Here is a 20198-nt window from a genome sequence, read left to right as displayed (position 1 = left end):
ACCACAATGTTCATTGCAGCTCTATTTACAATAGCCAGGACATGGAAGTAACCTAAGTGTCCATTGACAGACAAATGGATAAAGAAGATGTGGCACATATAAACAATGGACTATTACTCAGCCATAAAAAGAAATGACATTGAGTTATTTGTAGTGAGGTGGATGGACCTAGAGTCTGTCGTACAGAGTGAAGTAAATCAGAAAGAGAAAAACAAGTATTGCATGCTAACACATATATATGGTATCTTAAAAAAAAAAAAAAGGTTCTGAAGAACCTAGGGGCAGGACAGGAATAAATACGCAGATATATATAATGGGCTTGAGGACACAGAGAGGAGGAAGTGTAAACTGGGACAAAGTGAAAGAGTGGCATGGACTTATATATACTACCAAATGTAAAATAGATAACTAGTGGGAAGCAGCTGCATAGCACAGGTAGATCAGCTCGGTGCTTTGTGACTACCTAAAAGGGTGAGATAGGGAAGGTGAGAGGCTGGTGCAAGAGGGAGGAGATATGGAGATATATGTATATATATAGTTGAATTACTTTGTTATAAAGCAGAAATTAACACACCATTTTAAAGCAATTATACTCCAATAAAGATGTTTAAAAAAATGTGGCAAATCCTTACAGTGGAATATTATTCAATCAGAAAAATAATGAAGTACTGATACATGATATGAAACGGATGAACCTTGAAAAACCTTACGTTATGTGAGAGAAACCATACACAAAAAGCCACAAAATATGATTCTGTTTATATGAAATGTCCAAAATTGGCAATTCCATAGAGACAGAAAATAAATTAATTTTTGCTAAGGGGTGTAGGGAGATGGGGCAATGACAAACGACTACTATTGGTTACAAGGTTGTTTTTCAGGATGATAAAAATGTTTTGGAATTTGATAGTGGTGATGGCTGCACAATTCTGTGAATAGACTCAAAAGTACTCAATTCTATACTTTAACACTTAATTTTATCTCAATTAAAAATTAAACAAACAAAAGTAAAACAACCCCTACCATATATTTATCATACAACATGGAGCATGGCATATAGAAAACCCATAATATACACTAGCTATATAACTGTTTTATCAATTTGTCTTAAAATGACAATTGCAAACAATGGATTGTAGTAATGCCTTTTTCAATTTTATACACTATAAAGTGTGGTGGGAAAGAAGACATGATATATAGAATTATGTGTTCCAAAGACATAATGCTAAAATAAAAACTCAGCATATTGAGACAACTGTAGTCTTAATTATCTTCATTCTCTAGATAAATGCATTACTCCCTGATGTCACAAACTTAACATGAATACAATTTTATATGCTATTTTATCCAGCACAAGAAGTGTTCTTCATTTACTGGTTGCTATGAAAAATTTTTGGGCACATATTCACCCTTAGCAACAGAAGAACTCACGTGGCTTTCTCGCATAATCACGTAAAGATTTATTATTATTATTATTATTTTTTTGCGATATGAGGGCCTCTCACTGTTGTGGCCTCTCCCCTTGCGGAGCACAGGCTCTGGATGCACAGGCTCAGCGGCCATGGCTCATGCGCCCAGCCGCTCCGCGGCATGTGGGATCTTCCCGGACCAGGGCACGAACCCGTGTCCCCTGCAATGACAGGTGGACTCTCAATCACTGCACCACCAGGGAAGCCCAGGATTTTTTTTTTTTCAAAGAAATCAAGTTGGGGGAAAGCTATATAGGTCAAAGAAATTATTTTGAGTTTTTATTTTATATTTTAAAATCTTACTTTAGACTCTAGCTCCTTGTCACTTGAATGTATAATATGGGATACATAGACAATATTCCAATCTCACTGCATACCACAAGGTAGGTATTTTTTAACTATGGCAAATAAAAAAGGTACATTCTAGTTTCTGAACAAATAAAAGACTAGTACCGATGGCTGTTGGTTTACACTCAAACCCAATATTGGTTATTACACTGAAGGAAGAGTCATCGTATAGTGATTAGAGAAACAGAGTCAGTTGTTACTTCCTGAGTGAGACAAAAATTCATGGCACTGCCTTGGGGGAATAACTTGGAGGAAATTTTGATTTGTGTTCTTTTTCCTATGCCATATTGTTCTCTTCAAAAGAGCTATTGTATCTTGCATACTGCCAGGCAGTGAATCAGCTGTGTCCATGCAGATCTTGTCATAATTTGTTGATAACAAGACTTTGCTGTCAGTCTGGCTTCAACTAATTGGACCTTGGATTGGCATCCTAGTCAAAGGCAGTTTTCTATGTACTGGGCATTGCTAGCAATCTATGAGGCACTTTGAGCTGAGAATTGTCCCAAGAAATGATGCCCTATGCCATAATTTTACCTATTAATTCAATCAGGTATGACCTTGGGGAGTACTGTAGTAGAGAATTTAAAAAATACTGACTGGAAGCAATAACCATTAGGAAGTAAATCACAGAGGAAGTCAATGGCATGAGATATGGAGAAGAGGTGAGCTATTTGATAATGGAACTGAAGCAGAAGATAAACAAGAGAGGCTTAAGCATGAAAATAGTGGACTATTAGAGTTGGTATTGGGTCACTAAAATTTGTGAGAAATGCTGTATTATATATCAGATGTGTTTGATACTTGGGTCGTATAATTTTCTATACAGCCTTACTTCCACAATGGATTCTTTACCAAATAAGACAGACTAAAAGACAGTATCTAAGATTACCATCTTGCTCAGCACTTGTTCCTAAAGGGTCAGCAGCCTGTGTGATAGGATTTGAGGCACACCATAACCTTATATACTTTAAACATCTAAAATTATACCACTTAAGGTGTATTTTTAGTGAAATGTTTTCAAGTATGTTCTCTTGATATACAAATATCCTACGTAATTGGACTTTAGAATTCCTTAATAGAAAGGAACTGAATTGTCTAAAAAAGGAAGAAAGACATTAAATTCCAAAAATTCCAATCCAGTGTGTTTATTCTCTATATTTCCCCCAAATAGGAACATAGGTAGTTAGATAGCTTGCTAATAAAAGCAATACATAGAGCTTTTACATGGACACAAAAGCCAAAATTCTTCAATATATTTAAAAAAATATATAAGAAAACTTTTATATAATATTACCTGGGAAAAATGATTTGCTGTTCATATTTTCCATATTATAATTGGGGACTATATGATTTAAAGTATTTATACAATTTTTATTTAAAACACAAACTTTTAGAGCTTGAAAAAGTTCCCAAATATTTATTACTATTCCTTAATTTTGCTAATGAGCAAACTGAAGAAAGAGGAGGTAAACCAGAAGAACAAAAAGGTAAGTTGCTTTAGTTCAGAGCTATTTTATTTATTTTCATTTAAAAAGTTTTCTTAGATGATGGCAGCCAAGAATAAGAAATGCAGTGCTGAAGACCTCAAAGTTGAAGTATCAATATTTGTTTTTGAAATGCTCTATGATTTTGCTTACCTATGAATGTCTAAATCAGTACATTTGTAATTAAACTTCAATATCTTTCTAATGTGTATTTCTACATATATGAAAGGTACTTAGTCAACTATCTGGCCTATTTCAGGTCTTCAAAGAAACTAATTAGCACTTCTTACAATCCATATAATAAGAAGTACAAATTCAGGAACTATCTTTATTAAATTACTCTTTTTTTCAAATATTTGTATAGGACTTTACAAGTGATTTCATATTCATTATCATCATCAGGAAATGGTGGCAAATCAGGAAACAGCGGCTCATAGTTTAACTGCTGGGCCCAATCATGACAATATCAAATGGTAGATTCAAAACTCACACCCAGAACTTCTGAATCCAAATATAGTTCTCCCCATCTCCAAGTTACTCCATAATAGAGATCGATTAAATCCTATCATATTGACCCCTGGTGCCTATTGATGTGTCACTCTTTTTCTAAACCTGTGTTGCCCGCTCTCCATGGACCTTTCAAGGTGGAATCAATTAAGTGCAAAGATATAGCTAGATTTGTCTGTCCAGTAATGTGGGAGTGAGCCACCTTAATTAAGTTTTCCTCAATTCACATTAACTGTTTCTTCCTCTAGGCTGCATTACTCTGGTCTCTCCATGATAGTTCTGCATTGTTTTCTTCATACCAAATGAATTTTACATGTTGTATGAATATCAGACTGTGAAAACTTTGAGAATAACTTGATATCTACTCATCTTGGTATATTTAACATCACTCTCAACAGTTTATTGCATATTGGTCAACACAGGAAAATATCAAGAATTAAAAATATATATATGCTCCAAATAAGCCCACAATTTACCTAAAGTTAATGATAATTGATGACAGTAATACTATATTTTAGCATACACTTTTACTATCAATAAAATATTTTCTAAAAATAATATCAATAAAGTAAGAATCTTACCTAGACCATGCCTATGTGTTGACATTGGTGGTAAGACAGTCCAAGTCTTGGTTTTGGGGTTGTAACATTCAACACTGTTCAGTGTCTTTAAACCATCTCGACCTCCAATTACAAAGAGTTTGTCATCAATAACAGCCACACCAAACTGCAGTCTCCTGCCGTTCATCATCCCTGCCTGGATCCACAAATTTGTTCTGAGGTCATATTTCTCTATGGTTGTAGCTCCTGATAAAACATAAAATCACATAGTCACCATTTACTACTAATCCAACAAAGAATCTTCCCAAGACACTGTACAAACTAGGATGCGAAAACATTCTTGTCATGTTCATTTTTCTTGAAGAAAAAAAAAATGGCAGAAAAAAGAAGTAATGTAAGTACTTTATTTTCTCTTCTTGGCAGACACTAATGATTAAAGTAGACACATATGTTCAGCTTGTTTGAATTACATAATGGTCTCATGCTAAACTATTGATTCAATAGAATCATTGTTGGGCATGACACAGTTCTGTGAGTAGATTTTACAACTTCCCTTTATCACTGTTTGCTATGAAAAATGCAACATAATCCTAGCTTGAAAAGACATTTATTAAAGCCCTTTTAAATAGCTAAGCTATGTATGTTATCTGTATAATTTCTTAAAGTGAAGTTAATAAATTCTTTACCAAATTTCTCTTTAAATTTGTCTTATGCCTTAAATAGCAGAAGGGTTTAAAAGTCAATTTTAAGATATGTAAACAAATGTCAGCTGTGCTTTTTTTTAAACCTTATTTTTAAAAAATGCATTCGGGGAATAACAATAGAATTTAGAGACATAAAATGATCTTCTGTCCTTATCAACTCTTAGAATCTCTAAACAAAATAGCTTATCTTTCCTAAAAGCTTTTTATGTATAAATTTGAGAAATGTAGTAAATCTGACTAATAAAATAGAAATCGAAAGAATAAGCTAAATTGCTGATGAGGTGTGTTTTAAGGGATTCAGTTAAACATTTCACATTAAAAACATTTACCTTGAACTAGTTCACAACTGTTTATATGATAAAATATAAACCAGCAAACACTGATCTTGCTTCAGTGTTTGATCTTAATGTTTACACTCACATTCAGTTATGTTTCATTTTCAGTGATTAAATATCCCTACATTTACAAGTCAACATTCTTGGGTACTTTCACTTATGCACTAAAGATCATTTTACTTGTAATGTATTACAAGTTTGCAAACTAGGGAAGACATTCCTCAGGGGACTCATTTACTTTGTAGAACATAACCAGCAATGAACTAAATAAATATAAACAACTTGGCAGGAAAAGTTTTGCTAATTGAAGTAAAATGGTATAATTTATGCTCAATTTTTATTCAAAAGTGACAAAGCTGTACTAATATAAATGCTGAGTTAGAATGAGTTAAATCTGTTTTTTTGAAGTTATTAAATATATGAGCTAATTTTCATACAACTAAACATTAAGTATTATAAGACTATTATTATTTTTAGAGTAAAAATAAACTGGAATATTCATAAAAGTCATTTGATACTGTTTAGTAACATAAGATAAATTATTTAAACAAAAGTGCTTCTTTTATGCTTAAATGTATTTATTATGTTTTATTGATATGTTAAATGTTTTATTCAAATATGTACAAATTGAAATTCCAAGGTGAACTAAAGTGTTAAATAATTTCAAAGTCATGTGAATTCTCAAAGCTTGATAGCATTGGGATTCCATGAATGCCTAACTAAAAATTAAGAGTTGTATGCAAATACCTCTCTCTTATGACTAACTCTTGACAAATCATGGCAGAAGAAATAGGGTAACCTAATACTAATTAACACAATCCCAAGAGGCACGTATTTGCAGGTCTGGAATTAAATGTCTTCCACTACTTTCTTCTCCAAAACCTTGGTCAAATTCTTTGCATGGTGTTTAAGGTACATTCATCCTTCTCAGAGAAAATCATTGAGAATGTGTGAGGTTAAGGGCCTCTGAACAATAAAAGGTGTTGGTATTCAAAGGGGAAAGTGAGGACTTGATTTGAGTTTCAAAGTTTCATTGAAACAAGCTAGATGTGTTTTCAACCTCAACACATGGCAGGATTTTTTATTTTTACAGTGTTTTTCCTCTAGCTGCAGTTTTCAGAGGTGAACTATACATTTTATCCTAAAGTTGCTACATCAGAAATAGGAGTGCATTCCTGCTTTCCTTTTTTTTTTTTTTTTTAATTTAGAAGCTGTGTTAATTTACTATGGCTGCTGAGAAAAATTATCTCAAATTTAGCAGTTTAACAAACATGCATTTATTATCTTACAGTTCTGGAGGTCAGAAGTTCAAATTACGTTTTGTGCTAAAATCAGGGTGTTGGCAGGGCTTTCTTTTCTTTCAGGAGGCTCTAGAGAAGATCTATTTTCACTCCAGTCTTCAATTTTGCTTAGTCAAAAAAAGTTTCATAATACAAAACAAAGATTTCTTGATTTGTAGAGCTTACTTATACTAATCAATAAGTTGATTATTTTCTTATTCAGACTGTAATATAAATGTTTTGTTTAGTTTTTAATGATCACAAACTTAAAAATATGCTTGCTCTTTTTCTAATGCAAGTTATTAGTGATAATATTCTTTAAGGTATTTTCTCACCAGCATACTTCATTAGTTGACTGTATAAACTTCCCAACTGTATTATACTTTTAAAAATGTATCAGTTTGTTTGTGAGTTCTGTTGTTTTCTTTTGCTTATAAGAGTGTATGTATCCCCTTGGTGGTTTCCTGAGTTAGAGGAAGGACAAAGCCATTCTCTCTGAGCAATGTTACTCTGAGCTGTTCCTTAAAGTAAAGGCAATATTTGTCATCACAAAAATTAAAAACAGAATATGAACAAGAGTGGGCTACTGTGCTGGTAAGTAATACAGTTGAAAGAAATAAATAAGGAAAGTTTATTTTAAGACATAGTTACTCTCGGGTTCATGAAACCATCTCTAGTTTCTCAAATGCCTGCAAAGCAGAGGCACAACTCTAAAATGTGTGACTGCAGGCACAATAGTATCCAGATTGCTTTCATAAACTCTCTGTCAATAATCTGAATGACCTTGGAAGATGGCCTCCAGCTGCAGATGAGAACACAGCCTCGCCAACCCCTTGTTTTCAGCCTTTTGAAATCTTGAGCAGAGAATCCAGATGTGCTTTCCTGGACTTCTGACTTACTGTGTGCTAAAAGATGGCACTTGTTTTAAAAAAGTCTTTATGGCAATGTGTTATAGCAGAAATAGAGTTTACTTTAATTTGCATTTTAAAAATTTATAAAGTATCTGTTTTCCAAGTTCAATAACATAACTAGAAAGTATTGATACAATATGACTACAAAAATGATTTCCTCATGACAAAACAAATAGCAGGCTCCTTTCTCAAAATATAAAACGGAGAATAAGTGCTCAAGATGTTATTCAAGTGTGGTTCTGGGTCTCTTTGGAGTTGTTCATTCATAGAGCCAAATGTGATTATTTGGAGAAGAAAAATAGGAATTAATACTTGCACGTTCTATTTTGGCATTACAGACAGCAGGACTTATTCCATATCTATAATTCAAATAATTAACAATCTTACTTATCTTGAACACAACACAGAATAAAATGATAGGAGTTTTCTGAACAGACACAACAGATGCCACAAAAATATCCAGTAAAGAAGGTAAAACTCTTATTCAGCTTAACAGAAAGGACCTCAGGTATTCTCACAGAGCCTTTTTACTATAATTTTAACACAATGTTAATAAGCTTAGTTACTTGATTTTCAAGACTTTTTACAAACCTACAAGTCAAAATGATCTGTGGGAGTTGAAAGTAGCAATAGCTGATAGTGAAGGAATAACCAGAAAAAAGAAATATTGTTTTAACTCAAATAGAACAATCATTTATAGCTGTTAAAAAAAAACAAATTATATAATGACTAAAGAACATTTTGGCCCAATAATAATGGTGATCCTGGTGCCATCAAATCATTTGGAAAAAGTTAAATTAGTCAGATGTATTCTTTTTAAAAAAACAGTAAATATTGAGAAGGATTCTGAAAATTTTTTAAAGCAAAAGATATGTTTCATGATACTTAACATAAGACATCAAGCTTTAAAGAAGGTATTATTATAAAAATTACTTATTTCTTGAATTTTTCATAGAATAAAATTTTCATTGTCTTTCATGTATCTGCATACTTATGAAAAATATAACTTCGAGATAACATTCTTACACTTATATAAAAAAGTATTATTGCAGAGAAAATATTTTTCAAGCACAAATAAAAGTCTTTACTTTTTAGATAATTCGTTATATTTTATTAGGATGGCATTGTAGCATTTCATAATCATCAAAATACTTTCATGTGCACCAAATAAACAACCAATGAAATTCTACATCCCCCCAGTATAAATATTTGTACAATGATAATAAACTGATAAATAGCTATGTACAGACACTCCCCGACTTTCAATGGTTTGACTTATGAATTCTCTGACTTATGATGGTGTGGAAGTGATATGTATTTGATCGAAATTGTAAGTCGAATTTCGAATTTTAATCTTTTCCCGGGCCAGCAATATGCAGTACAATACTCTCTTGTGAAGGTGGGCAGGACAGTGAGCCGCAGCTTCCAGTCAGCCATGTGATCACGAGAGTAAACAACTGATAACTCTTACAGCCATTCTGTTTTTCACTTTCAGACAGTATTCAAAAAACTACATAAGATTTCCAACACTATACTATAAAATAGGCTTTGTGTTAGATGATTCTGCCCAACTGTAGGCTAATGTAAGTGTTCTGAGAATGTTTACGGTGGGCTTGGCTAAGCTCTGATGTTCTGTAAGTTAGGTGTATTAAATGAATTTTCAACTTACTATACTTTAAACTTGCAATGGGGTTATCAACATGTAATCCCGTTGTAAGTTGAAGATTTGTATAGAGACATAAATGTATATATATCATTAAGCTTAATGCTAGATTTTGAAGTATGTATATACATCTCAAAACCCAAGCATTTTGTTTAGTTTATACTAATTTCACTAAAATCAAGAAATAAAAAAGGATGCCAACTTCTTGGCTCATAACCAAGGGAAACAAAAGTATGGAATATCATTTTAATTATTTGTATTTCATGTAACAGTCCACCTTAATAATTAAAAATTATTATCTTTAAAATCTTAGAAAAAAAATTAAAATTTCTGGAAGTTGGCAAATAAGTAAAATACAAAAATCCATGCAATTTTTAAAAATGAAAATAACCAGATTGTGTACAGAACAGAAGAACCTATTTAAATAGCACCACTAAAAGTAAATTATTTAAAAATAAAATCAGCAAAATAGGTTACAAATAGATAAAGAAAAAAAGTAAAACTCTGTTGAATAATATCAGTTTGAATGAATACAAAGAATCATACTAATTTTGAATGAGATGGTTTGTTATTGTGCGAATGATAATTATTATCTTATAATCACAATTTATATAATAATATTTGTACAAGGTATTTATAAAATTATACTTGTGTTTCTCTGGAAATTTGAAAGTCAAATATTAAGATATACATTTTTAAAAGCCAGACAATCTCCAATACAAAGGAATCTTGAGGAAATAATGGCCTACCAGATATTAAAAAGTATTGTGTAACTAGAGATTTTAAAAAGATGGCTTTATTATGAATGAAAATGGCTATATTAATAAATACAAAAAGAAAGCCAGAAATTAATATGTGAGTGTAATATAGTAAAAATGGCCGTTCAAATCAGTGAAAAAACATTTTATTATTCAAATAAATAGTGTTAAGATAACCAGTTGTCCTCTGGAGAAAAATAAATAACTTAGAGTCCTGCCTTACTCGTTACACCAGAATGAGGTTTAGATGAGACAGGGCTAGAGCACAGCACACAGTGCCACAGAAATAGCATATGTGTGGTTCTTTTCTCAGGGCTCCACATGCATTAACAGGGACGGGAATTTTAAGTAACCTGCCTTCGGTCACACTCTACTACAACCTTAAACATCCTAGAAGATGAAAATGTAGTTGATGAACTTTCACTTCTAGGTGGGCCTAAGATCAAAAGTCCATGAGGGAAAGCATGAGACCCAGAAATTTTAAAGTATATATATATATATGATCACTAACCACCTCAATATAAAATATAGTTACATCAAAAATAAACCAATTTAAAAAACCCAAAGACTGAGAACATTAACAACAAAACTGTTTTATAAATATAACAAGGAGTGAATTTCCTTGATATGTAAAAAGCTTGTATAAATCAAGAAGTAAATTAGAAACATTAAAATAGGAATACACTAATGAAATTAGCAGGTAATTAATAGAAAATCAATATGAATACCATGTAAATGTTGAAAGATTTACTTAAGCTTCCCTAAAATTAAATAATAATTTTATTAAATAATCTTAATAATTTATTAATAATCTTAATAATCATTAAATTTACAAAAAATTTAGAAAATGTATAATTTTGATATTCACATCAAAACCAACTGGTTGATATTAAATCAATGCAACTATTATGGGAGGTGTGGAGTGTGTGCGTGTGTGTGTAATAAAATACATGGAGCATTTAGGAAATGGAGGAAGTTGAATTTTTGATTTGTAACTTCCTATTTTAAAGAGTTTGCCATAAATACATCTTAGTTCTGTTATTAAAATACTAATTCATTATTTTTAAAAGCAGTTTTTGGTGTTGCTAAAGATGACATAGGAAAGAGACTTTAAAAAAGTAACTCAAAGCTTGTAGTTATTATTTCTATCATTATTACTAAGCCACCTTTTTTACAGTAAAAAGCTCATGTATTAAAATAACTTTATAGCAAAAGAACATATATTAAAACATTATTACAAGTATACTTTATTTTTTCATTTTCTTAATAACTGTTCACTGAACATAAACTCATACTACTTGAAATTTTCCAATTATTTATTTTTATAACTAACATTTGCATAAATTAAACCAAGCCCTTGTTATTTATATTATTATTAAAATACTCTTTTAAGATACTTCTTAAAAACCTTTTGAAAAGTTTAAAAACTTTTCAAAACACTTTCCATATAATATTTATTAGAATTTTTCTACCCTTTTTGAATGAAAGAAAATGTCAGCACTTGTGAATGAAAGGAAAAATGACTATTATGACAACTGAGTTCTAGTTGTAGTATTACTGAGTGTATGACACAAACAAAAGTCACTCAAATGCCTTTTCATCAGTATAGTAAAAAAACATGAGCGCTCATTGATCTCCACCTAAACTATAAACTCTTGGAAAGTACATTTTTGTCTTTTTCATAAATGAGCACCCACCCTTACAAAGACATATTAATTGAAGGCTCTCTATGACCTACTAATGTTTATTAAAATTGAGGGTTTATATTAGTACCACATTAGGTGAAAATGCAGTGACTTCTACTTATGTCTAAATATTTCGTTTGTTTTTGCGGTACTCGGGCCTCTCACTGTTGTGGCCTCTCCTGCTGCGGAGCACAGGCTCGGCACACGCAGGCTCAGCGGCCATGGCTCACGTGCCCAGCCGTTCTGCGGCATGTGGGATCTTCCCGGACCGGGGCACGAACCCGTGTCCCCTGCATCGGGAGGCGGACTCTCAACCACTGGACCACCAGGGAAGCCCATGTCTAAATCTTTTACTTCTCCTTCTCTGTGAGTTTCTATCATGGAAGTAAGCTGAGGTAGCCCTGTGAACTCTCTCTTTCTTTGACAGAGAAGAACCACGCATTGGAGGATTAAGATCTAGTACTTATGAAACATGCATAAACACACACAGGCTTTTTTCCCTGTGGGTTTGTAAAAGGAGACTTGATTTAGAAAAAGAATGTACTTATGTATTGAACATTCACTGGGAGATTGATCAAAAAGAATGTACTCACTAAAAAGAATTTATAATTATGACAGCATTTTATCATAATACACTAATTTATTACTCAATCCGCATTCATTGAAAGATGTACACAATGTACAGTTAAGTGGTGCAAATCCTCTGACCACTAAAAGGCAAAATAAAGTTTTTACTAGACTAAATTTTGAAGAATTTAACTTATAATTTTAACCCTGATCCATCCTCAGAAGAGACACTGGAAATGGTTACAGCCAAGATAGTCACTAAGCTTTGTGTCTTTCTAGTGAAGATGAGCCCATGAAAGAAAACTTCACTGACAAGCGATTCAATTTTTAACTGAGAGAACCTTCCTTCACTCTTTATTACAGAACATAGCTTCTAGGAGCTGAAAGTCCTTTGTCTGCAGACTCATTGAGAACAATGTAAACAAACAGAATTTAATTTAACACATGAGCATCTTTCCTGATTCTAAAGACTGTCAAGGAAGCAGTTACCTTGACTTTACTTTGTTCTTCCCCTGAGACCCTTGGGGAAGAAGTATGGTTCTTCCCTAAAATACCTCTTAGCAGCCTGATAAGTCAACACCTATTCCAGAAGAAAACTCTTTGTGTCTGTAAAACAAACTGGGTTTAGGCTGACATGACGTTATTCGTAATTTTGAGTTGTTTCTACAGCTTGGTGCAAACTGATGACCTTGAAATGGTAATCTCCAGTGATATATTTCAAGTTCAATGAAAATGTACTGAAGTGGAACTAAAGTGACTGAATGGAGTTACTGAGGCAAACATTAAATAGTAGTCCTCAAAAGGGCAAATATGAAAGAATAAGTTTTCTTTTATTATATTGCTCTTCTTCAGAAAAAGTCATACAGTATTTTAAAGTTATTTCCCCCACCTAACTGCAAATGCTTAGATTTCTCTGGCACAGTATTGTAAGTGAATCATTTTATTAAAGCCATATGATGATCACTATTGAGCTAAATGCTTTAGAAATTATCCAGTTGTAGAACTGCAGTATGAAAAGCTGTTTTTTAAAAGTTCTTGATAGTGCAGTTTGTTCAGTTCAAGCCAAGGAGTAAAAATCAGGTCAAGATGGTTAATTCCACCTATCTATTTCAATTTCCATTTTTGCCTTTCAACAGTACAGGCAATGATGGAAAGTGTGATGAGAAAAATTCAGGATAAAATGATCTGGCCAAGTCCTTTGAATAGAAAGAGAGAAATATCAGTTCATCCCTACAGTTAGATAATTTTAAAATTTTACATTTATGAAAATCCAAGGTACCCATTAAATAGTCAAACATCATAATATGCTCAATAATATGCTCAATAATAAAATGATTCAATAAAATAATTTCAAGGAAATTTTACTTCATAGTTAAGAATTAATGCTTTCTCTCCTTTTACATTTTTTTTTTCACCAAGATTCCTGTTATTGTTAGCTATATTAAAATTTGCTTTGAGTTCACATGAAAGATGTAGAGCTGTCTGATCAGACACCTGGTTGTTAATGAAAATCAGTAACTGACATGTGGCTGCAAGAAGGCCATTAACAAGGAGGCAATGCAAACATGTAGAATAAAGGATGGTTTTAATTCTTTCTCCTGTCCATTCAGTCAATCACAATCTAAGGGAAGAGTCACTGCTATTGTTGTCTTGACATGCCATCACCATGCTTGACATATATCTTTAACTAGGCTCCAATTGGTGTTCACAGTTAGCACACATAAGGTAAACAGAACGATGTAATGATACAGTTTTCTTATTTTTTTTCTCTTTTACCTCTAAAATATATCAATTTGAAAGATTCTCACCTTTTAACTCTTTGTTGACTCTTTCTTTGGAACTAAATAGTCTCTTATAAATGCCTTAGTCTAAGCTTGAGGGACCCCTGCTTGCCTGCTGCCATGCTGGATGCAGGACAGCACAGTGGGACAGCCTTGTGTCAAGAAGAGATCAGTGCCTCTCAGAATCTTGATTCCCCTTTAACCAAAGCAAAGGAGGGCTTCTTATTCATACACTTGTGCCTGTCAGTCTTCAACCCTAACATTCTAGTCCTCTTTCTCTGCAGTATGATTGTACAATATCTCCTCAAATATAGACGGTCCTAGCTTTGCATGGTTCTGGTGTGAATAAATTTCATTTACCATGGCTTAGTTAAATAAAACAGCCCCTCCCAATTTTAGTTACCACAACATATTAACTGTGAATCACTGCATACAATACAAACTTTGCTACTAGCTCTTCAGTCCACAAATCACTACTTAAACAACAGATGTGCCTCATGATCAGTAACGAATCACCTCACTTTTTCCAAAGTCTGCAGGTGATTGGTCATTGCACTTCTGTTGCTGAGTTCATGCACAGACCCTTGTGTTGCTTTTTTGTCTCCTATGATAAACTCACTGTCATTTAAAAATAAAAAAAGATAATTGAAGAAAGTATTTGCCAACAAAGAAGTTAAGTGGATCATATAAAGAAAAAGGTGAGAACACTGAAAGTGATATTACAGTAGATACACATACTTCCATACCCAGTTGGTTGAGGATGGCTCCTGGAGCTTTGTTTGCACAGTTGGGCTTCCTGTGTAAGGGTCATGCAGTCTGAGCTTGCTCCCAGCACCTCAAAGAATGCTCCTAAGAGGATAAACAGGTAGACCAGAAGGCTGCTTATGGTGGGACATTGTAAACATGTACAGAAACTGTCCACTCCAGCTGCCAATAAATTAGAGTTGGGTCAAGGGAATATACATTTGGCACCACAAGTTTCCTAGAAATATGATATGGAGATTTATTTTCTGCAGTAACAGAGGTTGGAAATTTTTTTTTTTCCATGAAGGGCCAGATAGTAAAAAACAGAGCCTTTGTGGGTTTCCTTATGGGTCTCTTTGTTGCAACCATATGGGCATTATAGAGTGAAAGCAACTGTAGACAATAGGCAAACAAATGAGTGAGTCACAATTAAATTTTATGGTCATTGAAATTTGAATTTCACAAAATGCTAATATTCACTAAATTCACCATGAAGTATTATTCTTTGTTTGATTATTTTCAACTCTTATAATGTATAAACCAAAGCCATACAGAACAACCGGTGGGTTAGCTTTGGCTTTTAGTCCATTGTTTGCCAGTCCTTACTCTTAAAGTACCAATAAAATATAAATATTTGGAGAAAAAGACACCCAACAAATGTTTATTGGTCATAATAAATCAAAGAACTCTTCCTTTTAGAAAAACATTTATTAAATTTTCATATAGCAATTTGTATATAAGATTTAACTAATCAGGGTGGCCTTTCTCAGCCAACCTTCATAAAAATAGCAGCACTGTTCCCTTATCCTGTTCTTCCCATCCCCCTTTTTTTACTTTTAGTTATATTTCTTGATAACTAGTCATTGCATAAACTAAACTAACTTGTATATTTGTTCTTAATCTGCTGAATATAATTTAAACTGCAACAGACCAGGGACTTTTGCTGTTTGGTTTACCAGCACTGAGAACAGTGACTGGAGATTAGTAGGTGTTCAGTGAATATTTGTAGCAGAATTAGATAATCCAAAAACGATGAATTAATAACCTGGGAACCCAAGAAATGCTGGGGAACTGGCAGTAGAATGGATGCAATTGTAACCCAATTTCATAATTAGTACTTTCCAATTTGGGGGGCAGAGATTTAAAAAATCAACAAAAACTATTTTATTTTCCTAATTTTGGGAAAAAAAGTAATATTAACAGAACAATCAGAAAGTCACATTTTCTGTTCAACACGTGAGTACCTATAAAAATTAGTTTAATTTAATAGAATTATAATTAGACTGCCAAACATATGAAACCATTATTATTCATGCCCATGTTTCAAAGGTAGACCTAGGCAATGGTCACCCTTACAGATTCCTGTAAAGAAACCACTTAAAAGGAAATTGTAATTATGTACAACAAAAAATACCTCTGACTAGAATGTAATGACAATAGATCAAGTAAAGATTAAGAATAGTATAATATGTGAACATAATTTATTTGTATAATTGGTATAAAACATATGTATTTGATTATAGTAAAGAATAATAGCTGTTTTAAAATTCTTTTAATCTGATAAATATTAAATTGATACTGACATTGAAATTTTGATATATATAAAATGTAGAAAACAATGGCTAATATATAGGGTTAAAATATATATGTGCAAATCAGATGTGCAAAAGCATAACTATATTTTTTATAGGTATACACATGTTGTTCATTAACTTCCTTTCAAAAGGAACTAAAAGTCTAAAAGTCAAAAGCTTACTAATGAGACCTTTCTTGGCTGGATTTGTTCTGTGAACTATAAAAGTCTTAATCCTGAAAACTAGAGTTTTAAATGTGAAAAAATTTGCCAGCACTGAATAATATGTAACATTTCAAAAGATTACCTCCACCATTATTTATTGAGTCAGCATTCAGTTAAGTTTTTTACATGTGTCCTTGTCTTGATATTTGTCATGGTATCTCAAAGAGGTATGTGATATTATTGTCATTATATATATGAGGAACACCAACATATGGAATACTTAATTATGTTGCTAAAGAATACAAGGCTCACACAGCTCTGTTATAATTTTACTAAAATAAGTAAACATCACTCATCAAGTGGTATTTGGGGTTGTTAGTGAGGAATTAGGCCTTAAAGTCTGTACACCAGCCAAAAGTCCTAAAATAACTAAAATTGTTTTCATTAAAATCCCTTACATTTCTACTAAATGCACATTAATATGGACTTAGACAAATATACACACAGATATATAGCTGTACTTTGAAAAGTTTAAATTTAGTATGGAAACATTCTTTGTTGGGTATTTCTTTGTTGTTGATACAAAATAAAATACCTAGTTTTCTTTTGTATAGTTTGTTCTTATATAAAAGTAAAAGTAAGTAATTAAATGCATAATGGTACTCCCAGCACAACACAGATACTGGAACTTTCTGAGGCATCAGCATTTTCACTTCTCCCATCTCTTGCTTACTCCAGAGAAATTAAGGTTGACATCACACCTCATCATTGAAATGATTATCTCTATCTCTGTCAGCAGGTATGGTTGGATTCCTTGAGTAATATGTATAGTTAATATGACTCAAGTGTAACAGAGTAAATTAAATGTGCTTATTCCCTGTGATATTTATTCATGAATTTTGCTCTTGGTATTAAATCATCTCTTGATGGGTATATCATTATGTGTATAGATCATTATCTACAAGTCTACATGAGCATTTCTGAACCACATTAGTGCTGCATGATCTTAAAAGGAAATTTTAAAAGTCAGGCGTCAAGACTACCTGAGTGTGAAACAGAAATAACATAAAATTCTTCAAAAGCTTTGACATTAAATAAAAATACATCTGATAATTCCAGTATATCAAAGAATATTTCATATGCATTAAAAAATCCCCAAAAGCCCAGGTTGTTATCCAACATGTGAAATGTTATTACTAGTAGAACAAAAAACATGAAAAAGCAAATAGGTTTAGTAATGAATAGCCATAGAGAAAACAGCATATTTTTGTGATTTATTTACTCATATATTTGTATGGTTTTCAAGAAGCAAGAAGATTTTTTTCATGATTTCTTTTCCACGCATATTTTTTGCAAGTCATGTTATAATGTCTATAACATTGGTTAATGTATCTCTTATTCATGAAAGTGCAGTGGTCACAAAATGTTACTTGTACATGGCTGCTCACAGCAGTTTTACCTATAATAGCTAAAACTGGAAATATCCCAGGTGTTCATCAGCAGGAAACTGGATAACCAGATTACTATTAAGGAATTCAAAGGAAAGAATAAATTATTGATACACATAACACCATGGTAGAGTCACCAAAGTATGCTAGTTGACATAAAATTTAGATAAAGGCATATGAAATGTGTGATTGCATTCATATGAAGTTTAAGAATAGACCAAACTATTTTAAGCAGAAAGAAATTCAGAGAAGTGGTTGTCTTGGAGATGTGGAAGCTGGGGACTAACTAGGAAGGGACATGAGGGAGCTTGCTGAGGTAATGGCAATGTTTTCTATCTTGTAAGGACTTTGAATTACATAAATATATGTATTTGTCAAAATTCATTTAAAAGTACATTTAAGATTTGTGCATTTCATTGTATGTTAATATTGTCCAAAAGCTCTAAAATAATATTGAAATCTAGTTAATAATATGATGATGTGTCCAGTATGAAGTGTACTTATGTCTACAACCTTGAAATGTATTAAAAATATGATAGATGAGTAGAGGAATAATAGTTGGATAAATATGTGTTAAAGCAAATGTAGCATAATTTTAACCGTAAAATCTAGCTGAGTATGTGGAAGTTAACTGAATGATTCTTTTAAGTTTTATATATGTTCAAAAATTTTACATTATTTTGGGAAAATGAAAACAGATGTATTTAATATAACTGGATTGGTATAATAAAAGTGGCAAGAACACAATGCTAAGATATAGATGAGGGATAAATAAGGCTAACTGAGAAGCCATGGGTGAGAGAATATTACAATAGGGTTAGACAAGCAAAGAAAGAGGGATAAAAGGAAAAAGACACTGAAGCATCAGATAATATATATATGTGTGGGTAGTACTGCAACCAGTGTGGTGCTTCAGATCTGAGGAAGTGAGTTGTGAAATTTGGTAAAGATTAAAAGTATCCTTCAAGACATTTATGGTGGAGAGAAAAATAGGAAAAAACTGCTGGTTAAATTTGTAATGATAGCTGGTGAAGGATAGATGTTGCACTGGTAAAGAATATTGGGCTCTTCCTGGGGGAAGGGGGCCTAATGAAGGTTTTTATTTTATTATTTTATTTATATCTTTGTGTTTTAATGATCATGCTAAAAGCTGTGATAAGTTACTTTGGAAATAATGAGCTAGATGAGGACGATTGGAGAGAGACTGGAGGTAGGGAGATCATTATCTAGTTTAGTAACGTGTTGTCAGGAAAAATGGTCCATTTGATAAACACATGAAATACCCCAGGTTTGCAGGCATAAGATGACAAAGCTTCAACTAAAGTAGTAGAAATGCTGATGTAACTCAGACAGTCCCTGATAGCTGATTAACTATAGAGAGCAGAGTAATTCTGACAACTAAAATTTGAAGCCAAGTTAGATGGAAGTACTAATAGTAGGGTATAGTCTAGATATTAACAGGTTTTTTTTTATAGTAGGAAATATAATTACCTGTGTTGAATTATAGAACTTTTTATTTAATAAGTATACCATGTATTTCAGCCTAGAAATATTTAATCCCAGAAAAATAGGATTTTTATATTTCATATCTAAAAGTTGCTTTTTTCATATGGATAATTTTTCTTTGAGGAAATAATATACATATAAAAGTTAAATTTAAAAAAATGGGTATTTTAGAGCATATTTAATTTTTTCAATTACTTTCTTTTGTATTTCTTAAAATAATAAAATAAGGTTTATTTACCTGTCCTGGGATTTTTTCTTTATCCTGTACACTACAGAACTAGTTCCAAACTTCAGTAAAATTATAAATAAAAATCACATATTAAGAATTAAAAGTATGTCGGAATTTTATGCTGATATTTTAAAAAGTCACTTTGAGCACATCTCATCATTAACAGGTTAAAGGTGGGAAAAAAGGGTAGAAGAAAGATCACCAATTTTGGAATTACACAGATCCCTAGATTTAAAGTCTACCTTAATTTTAACTACTTACTAAAAGGTAAAAATAAGAAGTTTCTTAACCTCTGTCAAAATCAGAATGATCAAGAATATACTCTCAACCTAAATTTGCTGTAAAATGTAAATGAAATTTTGTATATAATGGTGCTTGGAAGTTAGTAAAGTACATGTTATTGGGGGGGGTGTTGGGACAAGATGGCAGAATGGGAAGATCCTGGACTCCCCTCCTTCCACAGACACACCAAAATTACAAC

General features: G+C 32.3%; 1 protein-coding gene across 2 annotated transcripts in view; it reads right to left on the bottom strand.

Annotated features, from left to right (window-relative positions):
- KLHL1 (kelch like family member 1) overlaps positions 1-20198 on the bottom strand; it is a 374004-nt gene that overhangs the window by 64255 nt on the left and 289551 nt on the right. For both annotated transcript variants that reach the window (XM_019945984.3, XM_019945985.3), the window contains one exon: positions 4390-4614. In XM_019945984.3, the coding sequence (XP_019801543.2) occupies positions 4390-4614 (225 nt within the window). The remainder of the gene's footprint in view (positions 1-4389; positions 4615-20198) is intronic.

Source organism: Tursiops truncatus, chromosome 18 (genome assembly GCF_011762595.2).
Source record: "Tursiops truncatus isolate mTurTru1 chromosome 18, mTurTru1.mat.Y, whole genome shotgun sequence".
Lineage (NCBI taxonomy): Eukaryota > Metazoa > Chordata > Mammalia > Artiodactyla > Delphinidae > Tursiops > Tursiops truncatus.
Note: the sequence above shows the minus strand (reverse complement) of the source record. Positions and strands in the feature narration are given on the sequence as shown.